The sequence below is a fragment of the Propithecus coquereli genome, unplaced genomic scaffold (assembly GCF_000956105.1).
Source record: "Propithecus coquereli isolate 6110/MARCELLA unplaced genomic scaffold, Pcoq_1.0 Scaffold107, whole genome shotgun sequence".
Classification (NCBI taxonomy): domain Eukaryota; kingdom Metazoa; phylum Chordata; class Mammalia; order Primates; family Indriidae; genus Propithecus; species Propithecus coquereli.
The window spans coordinates 1,541,952-1,563,371 of NW_012134636.1; the positions used below are offsets into that span (position 1 = coordinate 1,541,952).

General features: G+C 40.2%; 1 protein-coding gene across 7 annotated transcripts in view; it reads left to right on the plus strand.

Moving 5' to 3' along the window:
- Positions 1-18,934, plus strand: part of SETD5 (SET domain containing 5) — a 109,355-nt gene extending 90,421 nt beyond the window's left edge. For 6 of the 7 annotated variants that reach the window (XM_012647155.1, XM_012647141.1, XM_012647130.1 and 3 more), the window contains 6 exons: positions 5,916-6,163; positions 11,161-11,631; positions 14,720-15,021; positions 15,857-15,990; positions 16,474-16,562; positions 16,899-17,871. In XM_012647155.1, coding sequence (XP_012502609.1) covers positions 5,916-6,163; positions 11,161-11,631; positions 14,720-15,021; positions 15,857-15,990; positions 16,474-16,562; positions 16,899-17,507 — 1,853 coding nt within the window. In that variant the 3' untranslated portion in view covers positions 17,508-17,871. Of the gene's footprint in view, positions 1-5,915; positions 6,164-11,160; positions 11,632-14,719; positions 15,022-15,856; positions 15,991-16,473; positions 16,563-16,898 lie in introns of all 7 variants that reach the window. The other variant, XM_012647136.1, reaches the window with a different exon arrangement.
- The last annotated feature ends 2,486 nt before the right edge of the window (positions 18,935-21,420 follow it).

A 21,420-nucleotide genomic window follows, 5' to 3' on the forward strand; every position in this document is an offset into this window, starting at 1 on the left:
ACAGAATATTCTTTCTCATCATGTATTATTGATACTGTGTACCTTAAAGTTCTAAATTCCTAAAAGCTAAAATTGTATAGAAATAAAATATATTACTACTGAAGTGGGGCGGGGCATCATGTTCACAATGTAAATGATGTGGATATATTCTAGGAGAGCCTAAATAACCAACTGAAAAACGTACAATTAATAAAAATTCAATAAAACCTCTGGAAAAAAGGTAAATATACAAAAATGAATACCATTATATACTAAGACAGTGAATAAAGAAAATTTTTTTATTCCCAAACTTAACAAAACTAAGAAACCACCAAAGAATAACCTTAATTGGATGTGTGGAACAAACCATTACTAAGAAATATCTTTAAAGTTTGAGGAAATGGAGAGAAATTTCATTAATGGGAAGAATAAATATATTCTCTCTCTCTCTCTCTCTCCCTCCCTCCCTTCTTCTCTCCCCCCTTTCTCTTTATATAGTTCCCATAAAACTAACTTGTTTTTGGAATTTGATTAAATGATCCTGAAGTTTATCTTAAGTAAGAAAAAAATTGAGAAAGAATAACAAAGTACCTTCCCTGGAAATACAAAACTAGCTTCTAATATGAAGCTAATAATTAAATTTAGAATATTACTGATGCAAGGATGGATGCATATATAGAACAGGATAGCCAGAAACAGGCCTTAATATAAATGAAATATATGAAAGATTTGGTAAATTGTTCTGGAATTTTTACTTACATTAGGGATTGAAAAAGAATTAGGTCCTAGCTGGGTACAGTGGTGCGCATCTATAGTCCCAGCTACTTGGGATGCTGAGGTGGAAGGATTGCTTGAGCCCAGTCCATCTAGCTTGGACAACATAGTTGAGACTCTGTCTCTAAAAAAAAAAAATTAGATTCTTCGCCTCAGAAAATTCTAGGCATGTTTAAATATTTTTTTTTTTAAATTCAAACTGTATTAACTATATTTCTGTATATTGACTCTGAATTAATAGAGGATTAATATATTGGGGAAAGGATTTGCAAAAAAGGACAAGAGAGTAATACCCTGCTAGCAGTCTGCTAAGGTTTATCATGCACGTTAAAAATATTTTTAATCCTTAATCTAATAGTTGTTTTGGGTATCTGTTCTACAGAAATAGGCATGGAAACCAAGGTTTACATACAAAGGTATTCATAGTTGGTATCAGTAGCAAAACATACGCATAGGTTAAAAATAACCTGAATTCCAACCAATAAAAGAATAGTAGAATTTTTAATTTTATGTTATGTGCACATACTTTTGATGGGGTAGTATATACTATTCATTAAAATTTTTATTCTTGATTTCATTTTATCAAATTAACTCCAGAAAAACAGCATAGTACCATTTTTAATTAGATCTGTGATCTTAATTTAATTAGTACCTTGAATTTGTGAGAATATTAAAAGAATGATATGCTGTGGACAAATAAAGTTTCTCCTAGGAATATAAGGATGGTTTAACATTTAAAAACTATTAATATAATTCACTTGTGAGCAGGTCAGATGTCAGAGAAGTAATATAGCGACTGTTATAAATTTAATAATAAAATAACATAATTTTTAAAATCTCTATCTGAAAACAATTGCCAATTATCATATATCATTATGAAAACTGGTTAAACCTTAAAATGGATTATCAAATTGTTTCTCTGTTACCATTATTGTTTAACATGTTCTGGAATTGTTAGCGAAAATGATTACGCAGAAAACTTAAGAGATTCAAGTATCGGCAAAGAGGGTATGTGTTATCATGTCCAAATATTAATAATATGATCATCTACCAAGAAAAGCCAAGAGAATTAATTGCAAAACTGATAGAGATCAGTAAAGTAGCTGGATATAAAACAAATGTATAAACATTTTCTTATTAGCATTTAGATAACATAATAAGAGAAATATGTTCTGTTCACAATAGTAACAAAAATGAGAGAACACTGGAGAGTGAACCTGATTGATTGATTATTTATTTATTTTTTTTTTGAGACAGAGTCTCACTCTGTTGCTCAGGCTAGAGTGCTTGCTTTGGCATCAGCCTAGGTCACAGCAACCTCAAACTCCTGGGCTCAAGCAATCTCTCTGCCTCAGCCTCCCGAGTAGCTGGGACTACAGGCATGCACCACCATGCTCGGCTAATTTTTTTTTTTTTACATATTTTTAGTTGTCCAGCTAATTTCTTTCTATTTTTAGTACAGATGGGGTCTCACTCTTGCTCAGGCTGGTCTCGAACTCCTGAGCTCAAACGATCCTCCCACCTTGGCCTCCCAAAGTGCTAGGATTACAGGTGTGAGCCACCCTGCCTGGCTCTAAACCTGATTATTTATAACTGTGGCACATCTACATGAAGAGGGGCATAAATCAAAGCTTGAATAACTGAAAGATCATGCCACATTCCTGAGTGAGAATGTTCCCCAGATTACTGCTGAATTGCATATAACACAATTTAAAATCCTAACTTTTTTTTTGGTAGTGTGAGCATGGTTGATGAATTGTTTCTACAACAGTTCGTTACTAGAATAGTCAAAATATTTTGGAGAGCTAGAGTCGAATAACTGTAGTTGCTCTAACAGTTTTACTAAAAAGTGTTTAAATATTGATTCCATGTCAGACAGTAAGTGGACAGAATTACATTCAGAAACAAAGCCAGTATATGTAAGAATCTAACAGGATAAATATGATATTTCAAATCAATGGGGAAATTATAATACTACAATTACAAAGGATTTTGGAAGAGGGTGTTAGGCTACCTATTTGGCGTGGGAAAAGGGTAGATTAATCCCTACCTCATACTAAAGTGTGTTCTGTTTGAATCAGAATGTAAATTACAAAATTAAACATGGAAATACAGGGAAAATAAGCTGGCATTTTTATAGTCTTGGGGTGGGGTAGCAAAGACATGATACCAGAGGCAGAAAATAAAGGAATTGATTGGTCCATTTGACTAAATAGGAATATAAAACATTGTGTAGCAATGACTTGTAAATAAAATTGAAAGACAGCAAACTAGGAAAATATAGTTGTAACATTTTTGACAAAGGGTCACCGTTTTTGTTTGTTTTTTTATTTAAAGAGCCCTTACAAATTAAGAAAAAGATTAATACCCCAATAGAATGCAGGCTGAAGAACAGGCAGTTCTCACAAGAATAAATATATAGTTAGCATATGTAGACAATTCTTTTGATTTAACAATCCTACATGTAGCCATTTGTCCCAACAAATACTGAAACAAGTACAGAAATACGTAGAACAAAATTAATGGCGATTGGGATATATTTATAATAACGAAAAGTGAAAAATACTGAAATTGGTTAAATTTTATGATGTCATGCAGCCATTAAAAACTGAATTGTGTGTTTCTGTGCATTGTCATAGAAAGATTTTTACCATGTATTTCTGAGTGAAAATAGTTACTGAGCAGTGTGGGTAAGGAAGGAGTCATTGAAAGACATCTGGGCCAGGCACAGTGGCTCACACCTATAATTCTAGCACTTTGGGAGGCAGAAAGTGGGAGGATCACTTGAGGCCAGGAGTTCAAGACCAGCCTGGGCAACATAGCAAGCCCCTGTCTCTACAAAAAAAATAGAAAAATTAGCTGGGTATGGTGGTACACACCTGTAGTCTCAGCTATACTCAGGAAGCTGAGGTGGTAAGTATCCTTTGAGCTCAGGAGTTTGAAGTTGCAGTGAGCCATGATCACGCCACTGCACTCTAGCCTGGGTCACAGAGGCGAGAACCTGTATCCAAAAAAAAAGAACGACATCTGGAAAAAAATACACCAGGATATTAGCAGTGCATTTATTTGTGGATATGATTTCAAGTTTGTGTGTTTACTTGAGTAAAAGTAAGGAAAAACAATAAATGATGGATAGATTCGACCACATAAAATTTGATAATATAATAATTTGATAATCAAATCATAAAATTTGATTTATATGCAAAAGATAAAATAGGATTAGAAAAAGGAGACAAATGATTTGGCCTGTAAACTTTATAAGGGCAGACGTCCATTTTGTTGAATACAGCATCATAGTAAGTACTCAGTAAATAAATGTTAGATGAATGCCATGTACATTGATTTGCACTTCTCATCTCTTATTTTCTAACTTTTTTACAATAAACTTCATCACTTACATAACTGACTTTAGTAGTTACAGTGTTGGGTCTAATAGCATAGTGGTCTTCTAAAACAGTGTTTCCCAACCTTTTTGGCACCAGGGACCATTTTCATGGAAGGCAATTTTTCCACAGACCGGAGTGGCAAGGCAGGGTGGGGAATTGATTTCAGGATGATTCAAGCGCATTACATTTATTGTGTACTTTATTATTATTACATGTAATATATAATGAAATAATCATACAACTCACCATAGGTTAGGAACCCCTGTTCTAAAAGATTCATTGTTTAAGACCCTTGAAATATACAGAAGTTATTCTGAATATAAGCCATGAATTACATCTTTGTTTTTATACCTAGGCACTTTTAAAAGGAGGAAAGAAAATTTAGTACTTGGAACAAAAGGAAAATGTGAATATACTTCCAGGTTTCCTAGATTAGGAAAATAAAAAATTCTGAGATACCAGAAAGTAAAATATGCATCTCCAGTATTTTTTGCATTCATTCTCTTCTCTCTCCATTTAAACATATACTGCCTTAGTTCAGTGCCTCGTAACTCTTCCTGAAAACATAGCTCTGATCATGACCTACTGACCCAAATCTTTTCCTTGAGGGCCTGGGATACAAGTGTAATCCTTTCCCTAAGCCTTGGGGTATTCTTTAACCTAGTGATTAAGAATGTAGATGCGAGTGAGATTACCTAGTCTTTTTATCTTTTCACACATCAAATTCCTCGCCTTTAACATGCAGATAATAATAATAATAGAACTTGATTTATAGAATTTTTCTTTAATTAAATCAGATATTTTACATAAAGCACATAGTATAGTACCTGGTATCTAATAATCACTTAGAAAATGTAGCTGTTTTTACTAACACTAGGAATGTGATCACCTCTCTTGATCATACTAATATTAAACATGTCTCACACATTTTCTCTATTTCTTACAATTTGTAAGCGCCTTGAAAATAGAATATATGATAACCATTCCCCCAGTCATACCTAGTTCAGTGGTTTCCATATAGTAGGCATTAAGTAAATAAATGTCATTTTAACTGTAAATGAATAAAAGCATGTTCTTCCTCTGAGAATCAAGTGAGATAGGTACTTTGGTTTGAATGGTCACTAAAATATACAGTGTAGTAACTTGCTTTTTTTTTTTAAGTGAATCTAAGAAGTATGGAAAGTAGGATTGTTCTAATCAGAAGAGGAGTACCAGCCTAGGGTTTTTTTTAAATGGTTGGGAGAATTTTTTATAAAAATTATTTCATACTTTTCAGCACTCTAACACCAGGGGCTAGGTATAGATCAGGAAATTGTGTACTTGTAAGAACATTATAGAAAGAGCTGCTGCGAAGGAGCACAGATATATAAGAAGATTAAAGGGATTTAGCATCCCAGTAGCTTTAGTTGGTGATGTGGCAATTAAGTAGAGGGTGATTTTAATGAAGTAACAAAGATTTAAGATTCTTGGAAACTCGATGTGAAAGAAATTTATATTTTGCACTGAAAGAGATGAAATTAATAGCTCCAGGGATAGTCACTAGAATTGTTAGGTTCATCTGGAGTTTCTCTGGGGGATAGAGTATTTTGAGAATTATTTTAAATGTGGTAATTAAAGAATTTCTTTGGGCTTTTGGTTTGATTAGAGAAGATAATTTAATGAGATGAGGCCAAAGAGGAGTTAAGAGCCATTGTAGATTAGAGATTAATGGCTTTAGTACAGAGCCTCCCATTAAACTGTGGTTTCAAATTCTCATCCAAGCTTTGTATTTCACAGACTTGTTGAGCCCATTAAAGAAATGGAAGTCTCGCTATCTGATGGAACAGAATGTCACCAAGTTACTTCGCCCTCTGTCTCCAGTCACGCCACCCCCTCCCAATTCAGGCTCAAAGAGCCCCCAGCTGGCCACACCTGGTCCATCTCACCCAGGAGAAGAGGAATGTCGGAATGGATACAGCCTCATGTTTTCACCAATCACATCTCTGACTACTGCTAGTCGCTGCAACACTCCTCTGCAGTTCGAGGTGATTTGGGTTTGGTTGTTGGGAATGCTGGATATGAAAATCATCATTTGCATCTCCTCATTTCAAATATAATACCATTCCAAATGTTTCTTTACTATCTTCCGTCTCCATCTCAGCAGGAAAATGGGAAACTTCAGGGTCAGTGTGGCCTGTTACCTCATAGCCTCTCATCTTGGCAGCCCCTGTACTTCCAGAATAGGAACAGTGCTACCACAGACCCCATTCATCTATCTTTGCATGTAATCCACCAGTCTCCGTAATTCTAGGTAGTAAGCATGCTAGAACTCCATCTTTATCTTTACTGTGTACTGTGGTCAAAATAGACGTCTAGCTCCCAGTGGTAACTGTTAGTAACACCAGACTTAGAATAATCCGATTATGCTGATTGATTGTGTCTCTTGTTTCTAGGCCTTTAAGTGACGTGTCTGTCCCAGGTTGTTTGGTATTTTCAGCGTAGCCTCAGTGAACAGAGATACAGAATGCATTGGGTTATGGCTTACGGTGAATGCGGATTTTTACCCACTCTAGGCTACTTTCCCTCCTTGTTATAAAGTGTTAGGAATGAGAAGTAGACAAGCAACATGCATTTTATAAGAGACAAATTATGACATTCACTCTTTGAATTAATTTACAAGTGTCTGCCTCAACTGTTTCAAAAAGTATTTCTAAATCCCTTTAGTATTCAGGTTTGGGTGACAGCAGGTTTGAATATTAAAAAAAAACTCATCTATTGCATGTTGCTTTGAATTGTAATTAAATTAAATGGATACTCTGTCTTCCTGCTCAGAAAGAATATATTCTGACCACTAAACACTCAGCTCTGCCCCAGCTCGTACTTTTCCAGATGTGTATTTTGAGAAAGGGAAATGTTGTAACCAATCCCATCTTCCCAATTCGGTATTTATGAGAGTGTGAGGATTTTCATATGGATCTCATATGGATTTTCATACGAGTAACTCAGAAAGAGGTAGCTAGCAATGTTGAAAGTGGAGCTATATTCTGTAGCTAACTCTAGACCATATTAACTTAGAATAAACCTCTTTCTGGGTGCGGGGGGTGGGGGGGAACCTGGTTATGTTTGATTTTTCTAGGGAAGTTACTCTTTACCTAATTCCTTGGGGCATCCTTTTTAGCAAGATAATAAAGCAGCTGATTCAGACCTTTCTAACTTTACTTTGTCTATTTGCAGTTGACTTTTCAGTTAACAACTAGAGCTTTATAGGAAGATGTGAGAGGAATTCTCACTGGAGGGCAAGAGATCATAACAATAGAGTTTCCTACTTCAATGTAGGTTTTATTATAAATGTGAAATCAAGAAAATTAGAAGGTACATAACCTCCTCAAACAAGCAGATTTAGCACTCAGTGCATTCCCTATCCCTCGTATCATGTTGGATAACTACAAAGCACTATGCCAATACAAAGTATTTTCATTTTTTTTTTTTAAATCAGTAACCATTTTAGTGACACATAGTGTAAGCATTGTGTTAGAATACCATGAGGGAAAGAAAGTATTTGATTAAATAATAAAAGGTCCAGTGCACGGTTTCACTTTTATAAACTTATGATTAAGGAAATTTAGCCTTTGTTATCCATGAAAAAAAAACTCACCACCCTTACCCTTTTTATCACCATTCTAATGGCTGTATACTCTTTCCTGTGTTCTAGTCCTGAGAGGTAGGGAGTCTTTTTTCCATTAAAGACTATGGCGCACACACACACACACACACACAAAGTGTCATAAGTAAAGACCAGCTTAGTTAAGGAAATGATATTTTTGAAAAGGATAAAAGCATTCAGGAAGAAGGTGAGGTAAGCAGTGGAAGAGAATAAAATTTAGAAGAAAGCATCTAGAAAGAGGAGTGAAAGCAACATTAAAAGGGAAAGATTAGTTTAGCCTCTCCTTACCACCACAGTAACCCTCCCCTTCTTTCCTGCCCCGAGAGCCTTACTCCACTCTCCATTTCACACACGTGCTCATCCACATATACCACCTACCCCCGTCCGATAAAATTCGCAGCTAAGACCCTGCTATGCTGAAGCAGCCTCATTTCCCATAGCACAGCAGAGACCTGCTACCAGGCCACAGTTGTCCAAAGTCCGCTACATTAGGAGCCCTCCCCTTACCTCAGCCCTGGCACCCTGGATCTAAGTTACTGCACCACCACCATCACTCTCTCCACTTCTTTTCATTTTCATCTTTCCATCAAGGGCTCACTGCTTAGTCCCTGTTTGTTATGGGAGCACTACCTCAGGTGAAAGTCCTCCCCCGTGTGGGACGAAGTACTTAAAGTATACACGTACCTACTTTCTTTGCTGTGCTTCCAAAAGTGCAGTGAATTTTAACCAAGAGAACATTGGTAGGACTGCTCAAGTCCAATTAGATTATTCCAAGAACCAAATCTAGTCTGTCAGCTATGGTTCCATCAATCGCATTTCTTATAACTGTAATTCAGTAGGAATTGGCCATCTCCCTATCCCTGTCAGCCCACATGCTAAGGTTTCTCCCTGGATAGCAGTGGTGGGCCTGAGGCATATAAGAGAATAAGGAAATGTGACAATCAGAAGAGGTGTGGGGTGAAGGAATGAGGTTCTTCCAAGGAAGAATAAGGGGTAGGTTGGCTTTCAATAACAAATGCTATAGGTTGCTGTACTTCCATCTAAAATACAAAAAAGTGTAACACGGTAGAATTTCACCAATCTAACTCTTGATATGTGCTTGAGATGTTTACTTATAGCATGAAACATTATAACCAATTTATCCTTAAATGCTTTCAACGACACCAGGAAGCATTTTAACAAGTCATGCTGTCCATTGAGATGAGTTCCACAGTGAAACATTTCCCCCATGCATTCTTATCCAATCCCCTGCCCCCGAAAAAAAGTTGTGGCTAACATCTATGCTTGCTTTTATTTTTTGTTTGTTTTGTTTTGCTTCTTGACTTCGAGTAGATGAATAACAAGATGCTTTTCCCTCCTCTAGAACATATCCTCCCCTGAGAGTTCCCCTGCGCATAGGCCCGAGTCCCTGTCACCCGAGGTAGTTATCACACCATCTCAATCACACTTGGAGGCTGAGAGTGAGTGTGTATGAGTGTATTCCTGAGTGTTTGGGGAGGGCTGGGGATTCAAGTGAGTGGGGTGATGGGCTGGAGGGTGGCCAATCAGTCACAGTAAGTTGAATGAGTCTTCCTGTATGACTGTGACTTTGCAGGACTGTCAGTGTAGATGGAGGAAAATGAAGTAGCCGTGTGTGTGTGTGTGTGTGTGTGTGTGTGTGTGTGTGTGTTGGTTTTTGTTTGGGGGAGGGGGTGGCTGCTGTTAAAGAATAGAATCTAGAAGTCAAGTGTAAAGGATGCTGAATATGTACTAGGAGCCTTGTTAAAGAAAGAATAATAAATAGGGTCTGTTCGTTAACAAATTAGGAAGTTTGCATCAACAGTTGGTATGAGCCGTCTTTTGATATTTATTATCTTGGGTCAAAAAGGGAAGTGCTTACGTTGGAAGAGTTGGGCAGTTACTTATGCCTTTTTCTAGGGTTAATCCGACAACTTTGTATAACCAAAAGTTTGGGGCTTTGGTTGATAGATTGAGCGGCTTCTTTAGGAAGAGAAAGTCATTCTGTCTCTCAGCTTTCCTACTTTTTATCTGTAGCTTCTTACTGGGTGCACAAGGAAACTGCGTCGGTGCCTGGCTTTGTGTCACAGGCCGCCATTCAGCAATGATTGGGGATATGGTACTGTACAAGTGATATCTCTTAGGATATCAGCTGAGTGCTTTTCTCAGAAACTCCACTGCTACGGAGATGTTAAATTCAAATTTTAGTGCTATAGGTTCTGTCACTAGCTTCGCACAAATGTAGTGATTAACTCTGTGAATCTACGTGGGACTTTTTTTCTCTTAAAGACAAAGTTTTAGTCTCTCAGAAATGTTTAACTGAACTTTAACCCCAACCCCTTCCAATAAAAAATTAGGGCTAAACTTAGTGTACCAAATTCTGAATCAGTAGGATTTTAATGGGTCAGTATGAAACTGAAAAAGGTTGTATTACACTGGTGTACTAGAGATTTTTGAGATGTTTTGACTATCTGGTTAGGAAAGTAAAATTTACTGTCCTCAGTTGTTAAAGATTCTAAGATAGCATAATTTGGAGACTGACATGGTGTGGTATCTGGGTTTCTGGTACCATTCTTTGTAGAGAATTGGCTATAGTTGACCTAGTGGTGGAAGATCTTGGTGTTAGGAACTTATGATAACCAAATAGTAGGTGGGGCTTATTTTTGGTGCATTTCAGCATTTCAGCATTTCAGAATCTCTGCAGTGATGAGCATTAGTGGTCTTGTGATTTGTTGACATACATTAGAGGATAAAGAAAGAATTGAGTGTCCAGACACTTGTATGAGAAACACACCTACTTAACAGTGAAAGTGAGTGAAGAACTGGTTGGTTGATGTCTTTAATGGCGTCCTCGTTTACTGAACTAGTAACTTAAATACTTGCCTTTCCGTCTACCTTCTCCTTTCCTCCCCTTTTCCCCCTTCCCCACCTTCCATCAATATTAATTTAGAAATGAATAACACCAGGAGCCAGTTAGTTGTTTTGAAACACCAGTCTCACCTCTGTAGTGTTCATGGGGCTCAAGTAAATCCCAAATATACTACTTGTCCCTTAGTGTAGTGCAAGTTGACTCAGCAAACCCGATGAAAGGCTAAGCAGGCAAAATAGTCACATTTGGCCAATTACCTAATTCTGATGTTCCCACTATTCCCATCTGGAAAGACTTGAAAGCAATTAGGGAAAGACTGGGATTCTTTAGTAATCTGGCCTATATACGCTCTTGCAACGTGGGACTTTTACAGATGATAATGGCTTTCTCTCTTCTACGTCCCTCTTTTCTTTCTCTGTTCACCTGTGTCCCTCTCACCTCCCCTCCTTTCTGCCCTTTGACTTTTTCCTGTCTCCCCTACCCCATGTCTCCGTTGATTTTTATTCTTTCAGCTTTGTCACCGAAAAGACCTGGATTTGACAAAAGTAGGATACCTTGACTCCAACACTAACAGCTGTGCTGATAGACCTTCCCTGCTCAACTCAGGTCATTCTGACCTCGCTCCTCATCCCTCCATTGGGCCCACTTCTGAGACTGGTTTCCCAAGCAGGAGTGGAGACGGACATCAGACCCTTGTGAGAAACTCAGACCAGGCATTTCGAACAGAATTCAACTTGATGTATGCCTATTCCCCTTTGAACGCTATGCCTCGAGCAGATGGATTATATCGAGGGTCTCCTCTAGTGGGAGATAGAAAGCCTTTACATTTGGATGGGGGATATTGTTCTCCTGCAGAAGGATTTTCCAGCAGATACGAACATGGCTTTATGAAAGACCTCTCTCGTGGATCCATGTCACCTGGTGGCGAAAGGGCCTGTGAGGGAGTCCCATCTGCCCCCCAGAACCCACCTCAGAGAAAAAAGGTAAGTGTTTCATGTTACATAGACCCCCTTTTGAAGACTGTTAACCAAATAATTCAGTAGACATTAAACAAGTTCCTGCTATGTGTTCAGCACTGTTCTCAGATAAATAAGACATAGTCTGTGCCGTGAAAGACAGACTGTTTTAATACAATTTGGTGAATGTTGTAAATATTCAGCAAATTTAAATGCTTCCTATATGCCATGTACTTGCTAGGCAATTCAAAGGTTAAAGCAATGAAAGAGAGTAATAATTGCTTATCATTTAGCACTTCCCAAGTTCTAGGCACTGTATTAAGCTCTTGAAATACATTTTATCTTTACAATAATCTTATAATTTCCCATTTTGCAGACAAGGAAACTAAGGCAAGTTGAGTAACTTGCCCATGGTCACAGAGCTAGTAAATAGAAGAGTCAGGACACTACCCAGGTCTGCCTTGATTCCACATTGCATGCTTGTATTGTCACCATGCTATATTGCCTCCTAGGTTCTGCCCTAATGGAGCTTATAGCAAATGAGACTGAGCTTTAGCAGATAATTATATTAATAAGTAAGTAACTATAGTAGTGATGGATGCTCCGAAGGAGTTGTTCCGATATGGTGATACCATCTTAACAGGGAGACTTGACCTAGTCAGACATGTAGAGAACAAACTTTGAGAACAAACAAGGGGTCCTTAGCCAGTTTGAGGGATGGGGTTAGAGTAAGAGTAGCAAGTTACTAATTTAGCCAACAAACGAGGGTCAGGTATGTTACCGCAGTGGGAGTGGAACAAGTAAATATGCGATACTCCACCGGTGGGCAGAAGGGATGTAGTGTGATTCAATCAGTCGAATGTTGTTGTGGTATCAGGTGAAAGGCAAGGAGAGCCAGGAGTTAAGTCCAGAGGGAGATGGACAAGGCCAGGCCATTGAAAGCTTGTTAACAGGTTGGGACACCACTTGTAAGTAATGCCTAATCTAGAAATCACAATGTCCAAAATGTGCTTTTTGTATCAGTCATTCTCAACTATGGCCATTTGCAGATGCATGGGAGTATTTTGGGTTGTCACAGTGACTTGCATATATTGGGCAGGGCCTGGGATGCTAAATGTCCTATGTGTGAGACGGTCTCATGTAATGGCAAAATATCTGTAATATCTTCATTGCAATGTAGCCTAGTGGCTTTTTATATTTTCTTTACAATGAAATACATTACCAGAATTTAATATTATGAACTTCTTTCTCTAAGATTACTAAAAAATGCATATACAGAATTGTCTTACTTTTCATATTTTTTGTTATATTTTATATTTGGACAAAAAAAATGAGAGCCCCAAGGGGATAGAAAAAGGAGAAAACACTGGCAGATAATTGGGAATAAGATAGCAGTGGGTTTCAAAGACTGTTGCATAAATAGCACTGAACTATCAGAAACAAACATAAGCAGCCATGATGGCCATGGAAGTTGGCATCCACTAAGACTGTGGTCCCCAGCCCCTGGGCAGCAGACCAGTACTGGTCCATGGCCTGTTAGGTATTCTTTTTTTTTTTTAAGACAGAGTCTCACTCTTCTGCCCGGGCTAGAGTGAGTGCCGTGGCGTCATCCTAGCTCACAGCAACCTCAAACTCCTGGGCTCAAGCGATCCTTCTGCCTCAGCCTCCCACCAGTAGCTGGGACTACAGCCATGCGCCACCATGGTCCATGGCCTGTTAGGAAAGGTGCTGCACGGCAGGAGGTGAGCAGAGTGAGCGAAGTTTCATCTGTATTTACAGCTGCTCCCCATTGCTGACATCACCGCATAAGCTCCACCTCCTGATCAGCGGTGGCATTAGATTCTCATAGGAGCACGAACTCAGCTGCACATGCGGGGGATCTAGGTTGCAGCTCCTTATGAGAATCTAATGCCTGATGATCTGAGGTGGAGCTGAGGCAGGGATGCTAGCACTGGGGAGTGACTGCAGATACAGATTATCACTAGCAGAGAGGTTTGACTGCACAGTAAATAAAAAACTCTTGAATCATCCCAAACGCATCCCTCCCCCCACCCCACCTCCATCCGTGGAAAAATTATCTTCCACGAAACTAGTCCCTGGTGCCAAAAAGGTTGGGGACTGCTGCTCTAAGGAGTATGTAACAACTCACCTGCTAGGGGGGGGAATAAAACAAACATGGAAACAATCTTGGATTTCTGGTTTCATTTATTATGCACAAAAGTGATTGAAATCATGGAACATTTCTGAAATATATTGGGCACCTGCAGTATGCCAAGTTCTGTGCTGGATATTAAAGATAAAAAACTCAAATATACTTGGTCTTGGCCCTCATAGAACTTACAATTTAGTCAGGGAACACACAAGACACTGTAAAGGTTCTGCAGCCAGTATAAACACAGTGTGTTATAACAGCAAAGAGGGGGTACACTAGGTGGGGCAAGGAAGGGGGGTCTGTTGTGAAGGAGTAAAGATTAGATAGATGAAGAGGAGCTTGGAGAGAAGTTGCCAAGGGTAGGTTTCCTAGAGCTAGCTTGCTAAGGTATAAACTGGGAATAATTTCTAGTGCTTTTATGTTTCCTTATGTGTATGTTGAACAGCTGAACATATTTAAGAACCTGGAGCATTGGCTTTTTCTTTTTTTCTTCTCCCTTTTCTGAAAAACCAACTCTAGAGATTCCTAGGGAGTGCAAAAGAGCCATCAGAATTGCTTGGGTGGCTTTTTCAAACTACACAAGCTTCCAATTCTCCACTTTCTCTTTTCTAGGTGCTCCCATTGGTGCAAATAACTATGATAGCACACTTTTGTTACTAGGTAATGGTAACCTTACAGGTTTTTCTGAAGGCCAAAAAAACGTTGTGTTCTACTTGGAGAACACCATTCTTCAAAAACGTCATCTCCTAGTTTATTTTCTTCCTCCAGCCAATTTCTGACTAGCCTAAATATGTAGTCGTGCTCAGATCTCTATCACACCTGGAAAGTTATCACAGCTGGCGCCTACTTTGTTTGCATGGCTTGGCTAGTTGTTTACTAAGGTTCCATCTTTCCTTCTTTCCCCATTGCTAGTGATGCACTAATGATATCCAGCTATAGTACTGTTTCTTTTTTCCTTTTCAGGTATCCCTGCTGGAATACCGAAAACGGAAACAAGAAGCCAAGGAAAATTCTGCTGGTGGGGGAGGTGACTCTGCACAGAGCAAAAGCAAGTCTTCAGGAGCTGGGCAAGGCTGCAGTAACTCTGTTTCTGACACTGGTGCCCATGGTGTGCAGGGATCCTCTGCCCGAACTCCATCTTCCCCGCACAAGAAATTCTCCCCATCTCATTCCTCTATGTCCCATTTGGAGGCGGTAAGCCCGTCAGATTCCAGAGGCACTTCTTCATCTCACTGCAGACCTCAAGAGAATATTAGCAGTAGGTGGTAAGTTTATAATTAAACTCAGAAAAGAAACATGTATCTAGGATCATTCCCAGTTTTACCTAAAATATATGGGAAAACTTTATCTGAGAGAGTCAGCCGACAGTGCCATCTGTCTGTTCAGCTGATGTAATAGTGTCAGCTGCAACCTCCCAGCTTGCAGAAGTAAAGAATTACCAGAAGCCTGTGGAGCAGCCCTTTGGACAACATAGTTGTCGATGCACATGAGCTATTTTATGTGGTGGGCATTAACACTGCCTCTTCTGTTTTCTCATTTTGCGTGAAAGGTAAGTCAAGAGTTCAGCCAAGTTCCAGTTGAAGTAACAAATGTCTCTATTCCACACAGCTAGCATATACAGAACAATAAGACATCCTGAAAGAACTTAAATGGTTTAGGGAAGACCACAAACAAAAAAATAAATAATGCTGGTGGCGAGGATTAAATGCGTGAAATAGAGAATGAAGTACTGGAGTTCAGGGATCGTGAACTGAGGAAGTGAGTCTGGGAAAGAAGAGACATGGCTCGAATGATACTCATTTATCTGTGAAACCTTTATTAAACTTCAGTGTGTCAGGCACATGATTTCACAGAGGAGAAAATTTAGCATTTCAAAATGGGAGTTAAAGGAAATTGACATCCATAATCCACGTTTTCCTTGATTTGTTTTTTTAAGTGTTTCTTCTTTTTTCTTTTGTGCCTGACATATTTTGAGGCAGAGGAAATACCTTGTTTTAAATCGGTCCTGAAGAAAGTAATGTTTAAGAGGCTGTTTTAAGAGAATATCAGACTTAAATCTTAAGTCCTGTGGCTTAAACTTGCTCCCTGTTGCCTTTACAGGATGGTTCCCACGTCAGTAGAACGACTCCGAGAAGGAGGGAGCATCCCAAAGGTCCTCCGAAGCAGTGTGAGGGTGGCCCAAAAAGGAGAGCCCTCTCCCACGTGGGAGAGTAACATCACAGAGAAAGACTCAGGTGAGCCCATGGCTTCCTACTGCCAACCATGTTCAGGGACATGTGAGCCAGGCTCTACACAGTTTACACCAAATACTGGGATGAGGTGAGTCAGTCTCTGACACAGTTGGGCTCTGATACATGCTAGGTTCCAGCCCAGTCTCGCTCTTTTGGGCTACAACACTTGTAAGATCTAGCATTGCTTGCTCTCTGTCTGCTCTTTTTTTCCCAAGGGATACCTTTCTGTAACTCTCATCTCTCCAAAGTCCTGGAAATCCACCTCGATGAAGGATGAAGAGAAAGAAGGAGACGGGAAGCAGATCAGGCATTTAAAACACAGCCCATAATTAACCACTCCTTTTGCCCTTCTGGCATGCTGCACTCACCCGATTTGTCACAAAAGAGAGCAGCATGGGTTGATGATGGCATTGGTGATTTGAATGAACAATGGCTGTTTTTCACTTATTCTAAAAAGCCAAGTTGATGTTTTATATTACCTTCCAGACCCTGCAGATTCAGAAGGCCCAGAGACCTTGAGCTCAGCACTCTCTAAAGGAGCAACCGTTTACAGCCCTTCCAGATACAGCTACCAGGTGAGATGAGAAATTGCCAATCTCTGGGCTTAAGTGTGTGTTCCGGGTTCCAAATGTTTTGTGATCCTGGCCATTCTTTGCAGTTGAGATGCTGTCTTTGCATATAGTTTCAGCAGCCTTGGAAGCAAATCATCATCTGCTCACCCTCAGGTAATAAATTATGCCAGAAAATAAATAAGATTATCAAAGACAGCCATTTTACTGCCTTTGGTATCCGAAAAGGAGCAAATGGTTAAAAAGATGAAGAATTTTTTTAAAGTAGGGTATTGTAAATATTCCCAAACCATTTAAGGGACTTGTTCACCTGCTTATGCTTTTCCTCCCAACTCTTTCTAGCTCCTGCAGTGTGATAGTCCACGGACAGAATCACAAAGCCTCCTTCAGCAAAGCTCCTCCCCCTTTAGAGGACATCCCACCCAATCTCCAGGATACAGTTATCGAACTACTGCACTGAGACCTGGAAACCCCCCCTCTCACGGTTCTTCAGAATCATCCCTCTCCTCCACGTCCTATTCCAGCCCTGCCCACCCTGTGTCCACAGACTCGTTGGCCCCATTGACGGGGACACCAGGGTATTATAGCAGCCAGCCACATTCTGGAAACAGCACTGGCAGCAATCTTCCACGGAGGAGCTGCCCTTCTAGTGCTGCTAGCCCTACCCTGCAGGGACCCTCAGACTCGCCAACCTCAGACTCAGTTTCTCAGTCCAGCACAGGAACTCTGAGTTCCACCTCCTTTCCTCAGAACTCTCGGTCGTCATTGCCATCAGACTTACGGACTATCAGTCTGCCCAGTGCTGGGCAGTCATCTGCCTACCAGGCCTCCAGGGTATCTGCGGTTTCCAATTCACAGCACTACCCACACCGTGGGGGTGGGAATGTGCACCAGTACCGACTCCAGCCGCTGCAAGGGTCAGGAGTCAAGACTCAGACAGGACTTTCCTAGGGCTTCTGGATTTGGGCAAACAGAACTGAATGAGCCCATAGCTGCTTCCTTCCAGCTGCCTCTGGAACCTAGGCCGAGCATATTGCTGGGGAAGGGGGGTACAAGGTGCCAGAGGATTGGGTCTGGTGGACAAGAAACAAGACTTGTGGTCGAGGTTGGCCTCTGGCCTTGGAGAAAGCTGTAAATCTTGTCTGAAGCAGAGACTATAAAGAAGTTTCTCCCTGCTGTTAAGGGTACATTGTTGACAAGCAAATGGTGTTTCAGTTAGTAATGGTTCTAAGTGCAATGAGTTGTGTTGAAGCTTCCGTCTCCCATCCTTGCCTGTAGCCTATAGTCACTTGTGCAGTGAGGACATCTTTTTAAAAAAAAGTTTTCTTTTCAAAGGAAAAAAAAATTAAAAGAGCCAATTTCAAAGCCCCAAGCCATCTGAGTAGCATTAGGGGTTTATGCACTTAAGAAGAAAGGTAGGTATCTGAATGTTCACCTTAAGAGAACCATTCCAAAAGCAGATATCTGGCCAAGGTGTTTCCACCAAAAATACTCCCTACCTTTGTCTTAAAATCACCGAGAATTACATGGGGATAGTAAAGCTTGGAACATGCTCTGACTGAGGGGGTGCCTGGCTCTTTGAAGAAGAGCTCATGGTCAGTTCTTGATGCATCATCTGGGAGCAGACTGTCCCTTAGCTGTTACCATCATACTCCTCCTTCCCAAGATATTTCACAGCTCAGTAGTGCATGAAGTAGACAAAAGACGAAAGAGAAGTGAGATAGGCCAATTGCATTGCTTACTTACCAGCTTTTGGCAATTAGTTTGATTAGGAAGGATACTGAGTGGTTTGGGAATGCTTTGAATTTTATGACTTCTACACCCAATTAATCAGGAGTTGACGATCCCGTGAGCAGGACCGCCTCCGTGATTGGGGAGCACGCACTCGTGACTGCAGGGTAAGAGTGGGAAGATAGGTTTGTGGAGTGGCACCGACAGGACTGTGATTGTGTGTGGGCCTACCCCACGGTTCTTTGGGGGATGCTTACGTGAGAGTGGGCCCGGTGAGAGAGTTACCAAGCCACCCACACCCCTAACACTGTTCTGGAAGAGAGATGAGAGCAGACTGGCTTCTCCCCATCAGTGCATTGTGCCTGTTGTACACCCCTGGAGGAGCCCTGGAGCCCGCCCAGGTGGGGTACACAATCTTTTTAAATTCCATATGGTTGCCAGCTTATTTCTTTCACTTGTTTACTGTAATATCTGGCGTGTTTTTATTTATCTAATTTTGTATTCAGTTATAACCATGGTAGGGGTAGTGAATATATGACAGGTGTAATCCCTGGTGCTGCAGTGGACCTTCTTTTCTTTTGGACAAGATAATACTGTGAGTCTCCCTCCTTCCTTACCTCTAATTTGTTTTCTCTTCCTTTTTTTCCTCCAACCTCTTGCATCCCCTTCTTTTCTACCCTGTCCTACAACTATCATATGCACAGTCTTCTCTCTTTGTGTGTGACTGTTACAAAATTTCACTTTTCAAAATTGAAATCAGGTGTTTGCTCAAATGAGGGGAGATTTTTTTTAAATGCTGAGACCTCAGCAGAGTACTTTTCTTTTTGTTGTTTCCCCGACAAACCCATCAGTCTGGGAGAGCCTTGGGAGTGGAAATCATGTTGCCTGGGATGCTGGTTTCTTTGTATATTATATAAAACGTATGTAAATGTCTCTCCATTTGGGCTGGGGTTTGCATTCTCCCCTTGGCTCTCAACCTAGGGGAGAAGCCAGCGGGCAGGCGGCCCTCACCCTGCCTGGCACGTGCAGAGACCCCAGCCACTCTGTGTGGGCAGGGTGCTGTCAAGACCAGACCTCTGGGGGGGGTGGGGGCGGGGGGGTGGGGGGGAACTCTTGGAAGGGAAGAAGTATCACTTCTTTCTCAAGTGGAGTGTTTACACCTTGCTGTAACATTTGAACTTTCACAAGAGATGTAATAATTTTGATAATAAAATTCTTAACCATAATAATCATAAAGTTGAGAACTCCTTTGTCCAATTCTGTGACCTTACCTTGCCTGGTTTTCCTAATGCTGTCCTTACCTGAGAAGGGCAAGGTGGACCCACTTTCAGGAGAGTGTGCTCTTGGTGGAGGTTTTTTGCCCATAATGGGGCCAAGAACATTGATTAAGCTTCCTTTAGCCTTTTGTGATTGAGGTCAGGCCAGCGTTAAGACAAGTCTGCAACAATGGAATTAAATGTTAAAAGCTGACCTTGGTCTCATTCATTCAGCAAATGTTCATTGGTCTTTTTATTCTATTCAAAAACAATGGCAGGCATTGTTTTTGATGTTGGGCTTATTATGCTCATTAAAATGGTGGTTTTGAGTGGGCAATGTAAGGTCTCTTCTGTCATGGAGTTTATGTTCTAGTAGGGGAGAGAAACCTAAACTAGTACATGATTTCAAATAGTCATGTTAATTGTTTCATAGCAGATATATGACTAGGGTGGCTGAAGGGGCCATGCTAGATTGGTTAGGAAAAGTCTCTGGGGAGTTGACATGTAAGCTGAAACCTCAATGGTAAGAAGGCAGTCCTAGGACAAGTGAAGGTCATTCCTGGGCAGTGCAAAGTGAGGTAGAAAAAGCATGGTTGAGATGTAGTGAATGGGTGGGGCCTTGGAAAGGGGTAGAAGATGCTGTAAGAGAGGGAGATAGGGGTCAGATTGTATAGAGGAGGGGTCAGCAAATTCTTTCTATAAAGGCCCAGATAGTAAATATTTAGGCATTGCAAGCCATATGGTTTCTATTATAATTATCAACTCTTCCATTGCAGTACAAAAACAGCCATAGATGGTATGTGGCTATGTTCCAATAAAACTTCTATTTACAGAAACAAGTGGCAAGTTGGATTTGGCCTGCAGGCTGTAACTTGCTGGTCCCTGATGTAGAACCTTGTAGGTTTGGTAAGAATCTGCATTCTGCAAGCACAGCGGGGGAGTAGTTGTGGGATATGAAACAGAGAAGGGACGTGGTCTAATTTGTGGTTGGTTGTTTTTGTTTTTTGTTTACAGACAGGGTCTCGCTCTGTCACCCTGGGTGGAGTAGACTGGTGCAATCATAGCGCACTGTAACCTCAAATTCCTGGGCTCCAGCGATCCTCCTGCCTCAGCCTCCTGAGTAGCTCCATGCTAAAACTCCTTATAGAATCCAAATTGAACAGGATTCTCAAGATAGAGATGGTAGAGTATGTCAGGGGAATTACATTAAATGAAGTGTTTTGAGAGAGAAGAAAATTAGAATTGTCACATAAAATCCAGAATGTATTATTCTTACAGAAACAGTATTAGGATATTAAATAACTTACTCTTTAACTCCTCAGAGAAGCAGTGGGTCATAAAGTTGTAAGCATATTCTGTGCTAAATTTAAACAGCTACATAGTTTGCACTGTCCATATTTCAATATTTTACATACCAAAAAAGAGAATACAGCCATGAAACTAGAAAAACTGTCATAAATCATGCCTCCTTTCTAAAAGTGCAGAATCATTAACTTCTTATAAAAATATCCCAAAAAATCAGTCAAATCCCAAAAGTTACAAGAAAAAATGAGAATAACATCCCTACTGCCAACAAAATCATGCAAAGACATGCAGATAAAACATTGAAAAGTAACAAATATCTCAGGAAACTAGTAGGAGTAGAGGTGAACTTCCTCAATGTGAAAAGAATTTCTACAAGAAAACTATAGCTACTTAGTGGTGAGAAGGAGAAGCTTTCCTGCGAAGATTGGAAACATGGCAAGGATGTCCCTTCTCACCTTTTCAATGTTGTACTGGAAGTCCCACCTAATGCAGTCAGACAAAAGGAACTTAAAAGGGATACAGATTGGGAAGGAAGAAGTAAAACTGTTCTTTGTTCTCAGATGACATGATAG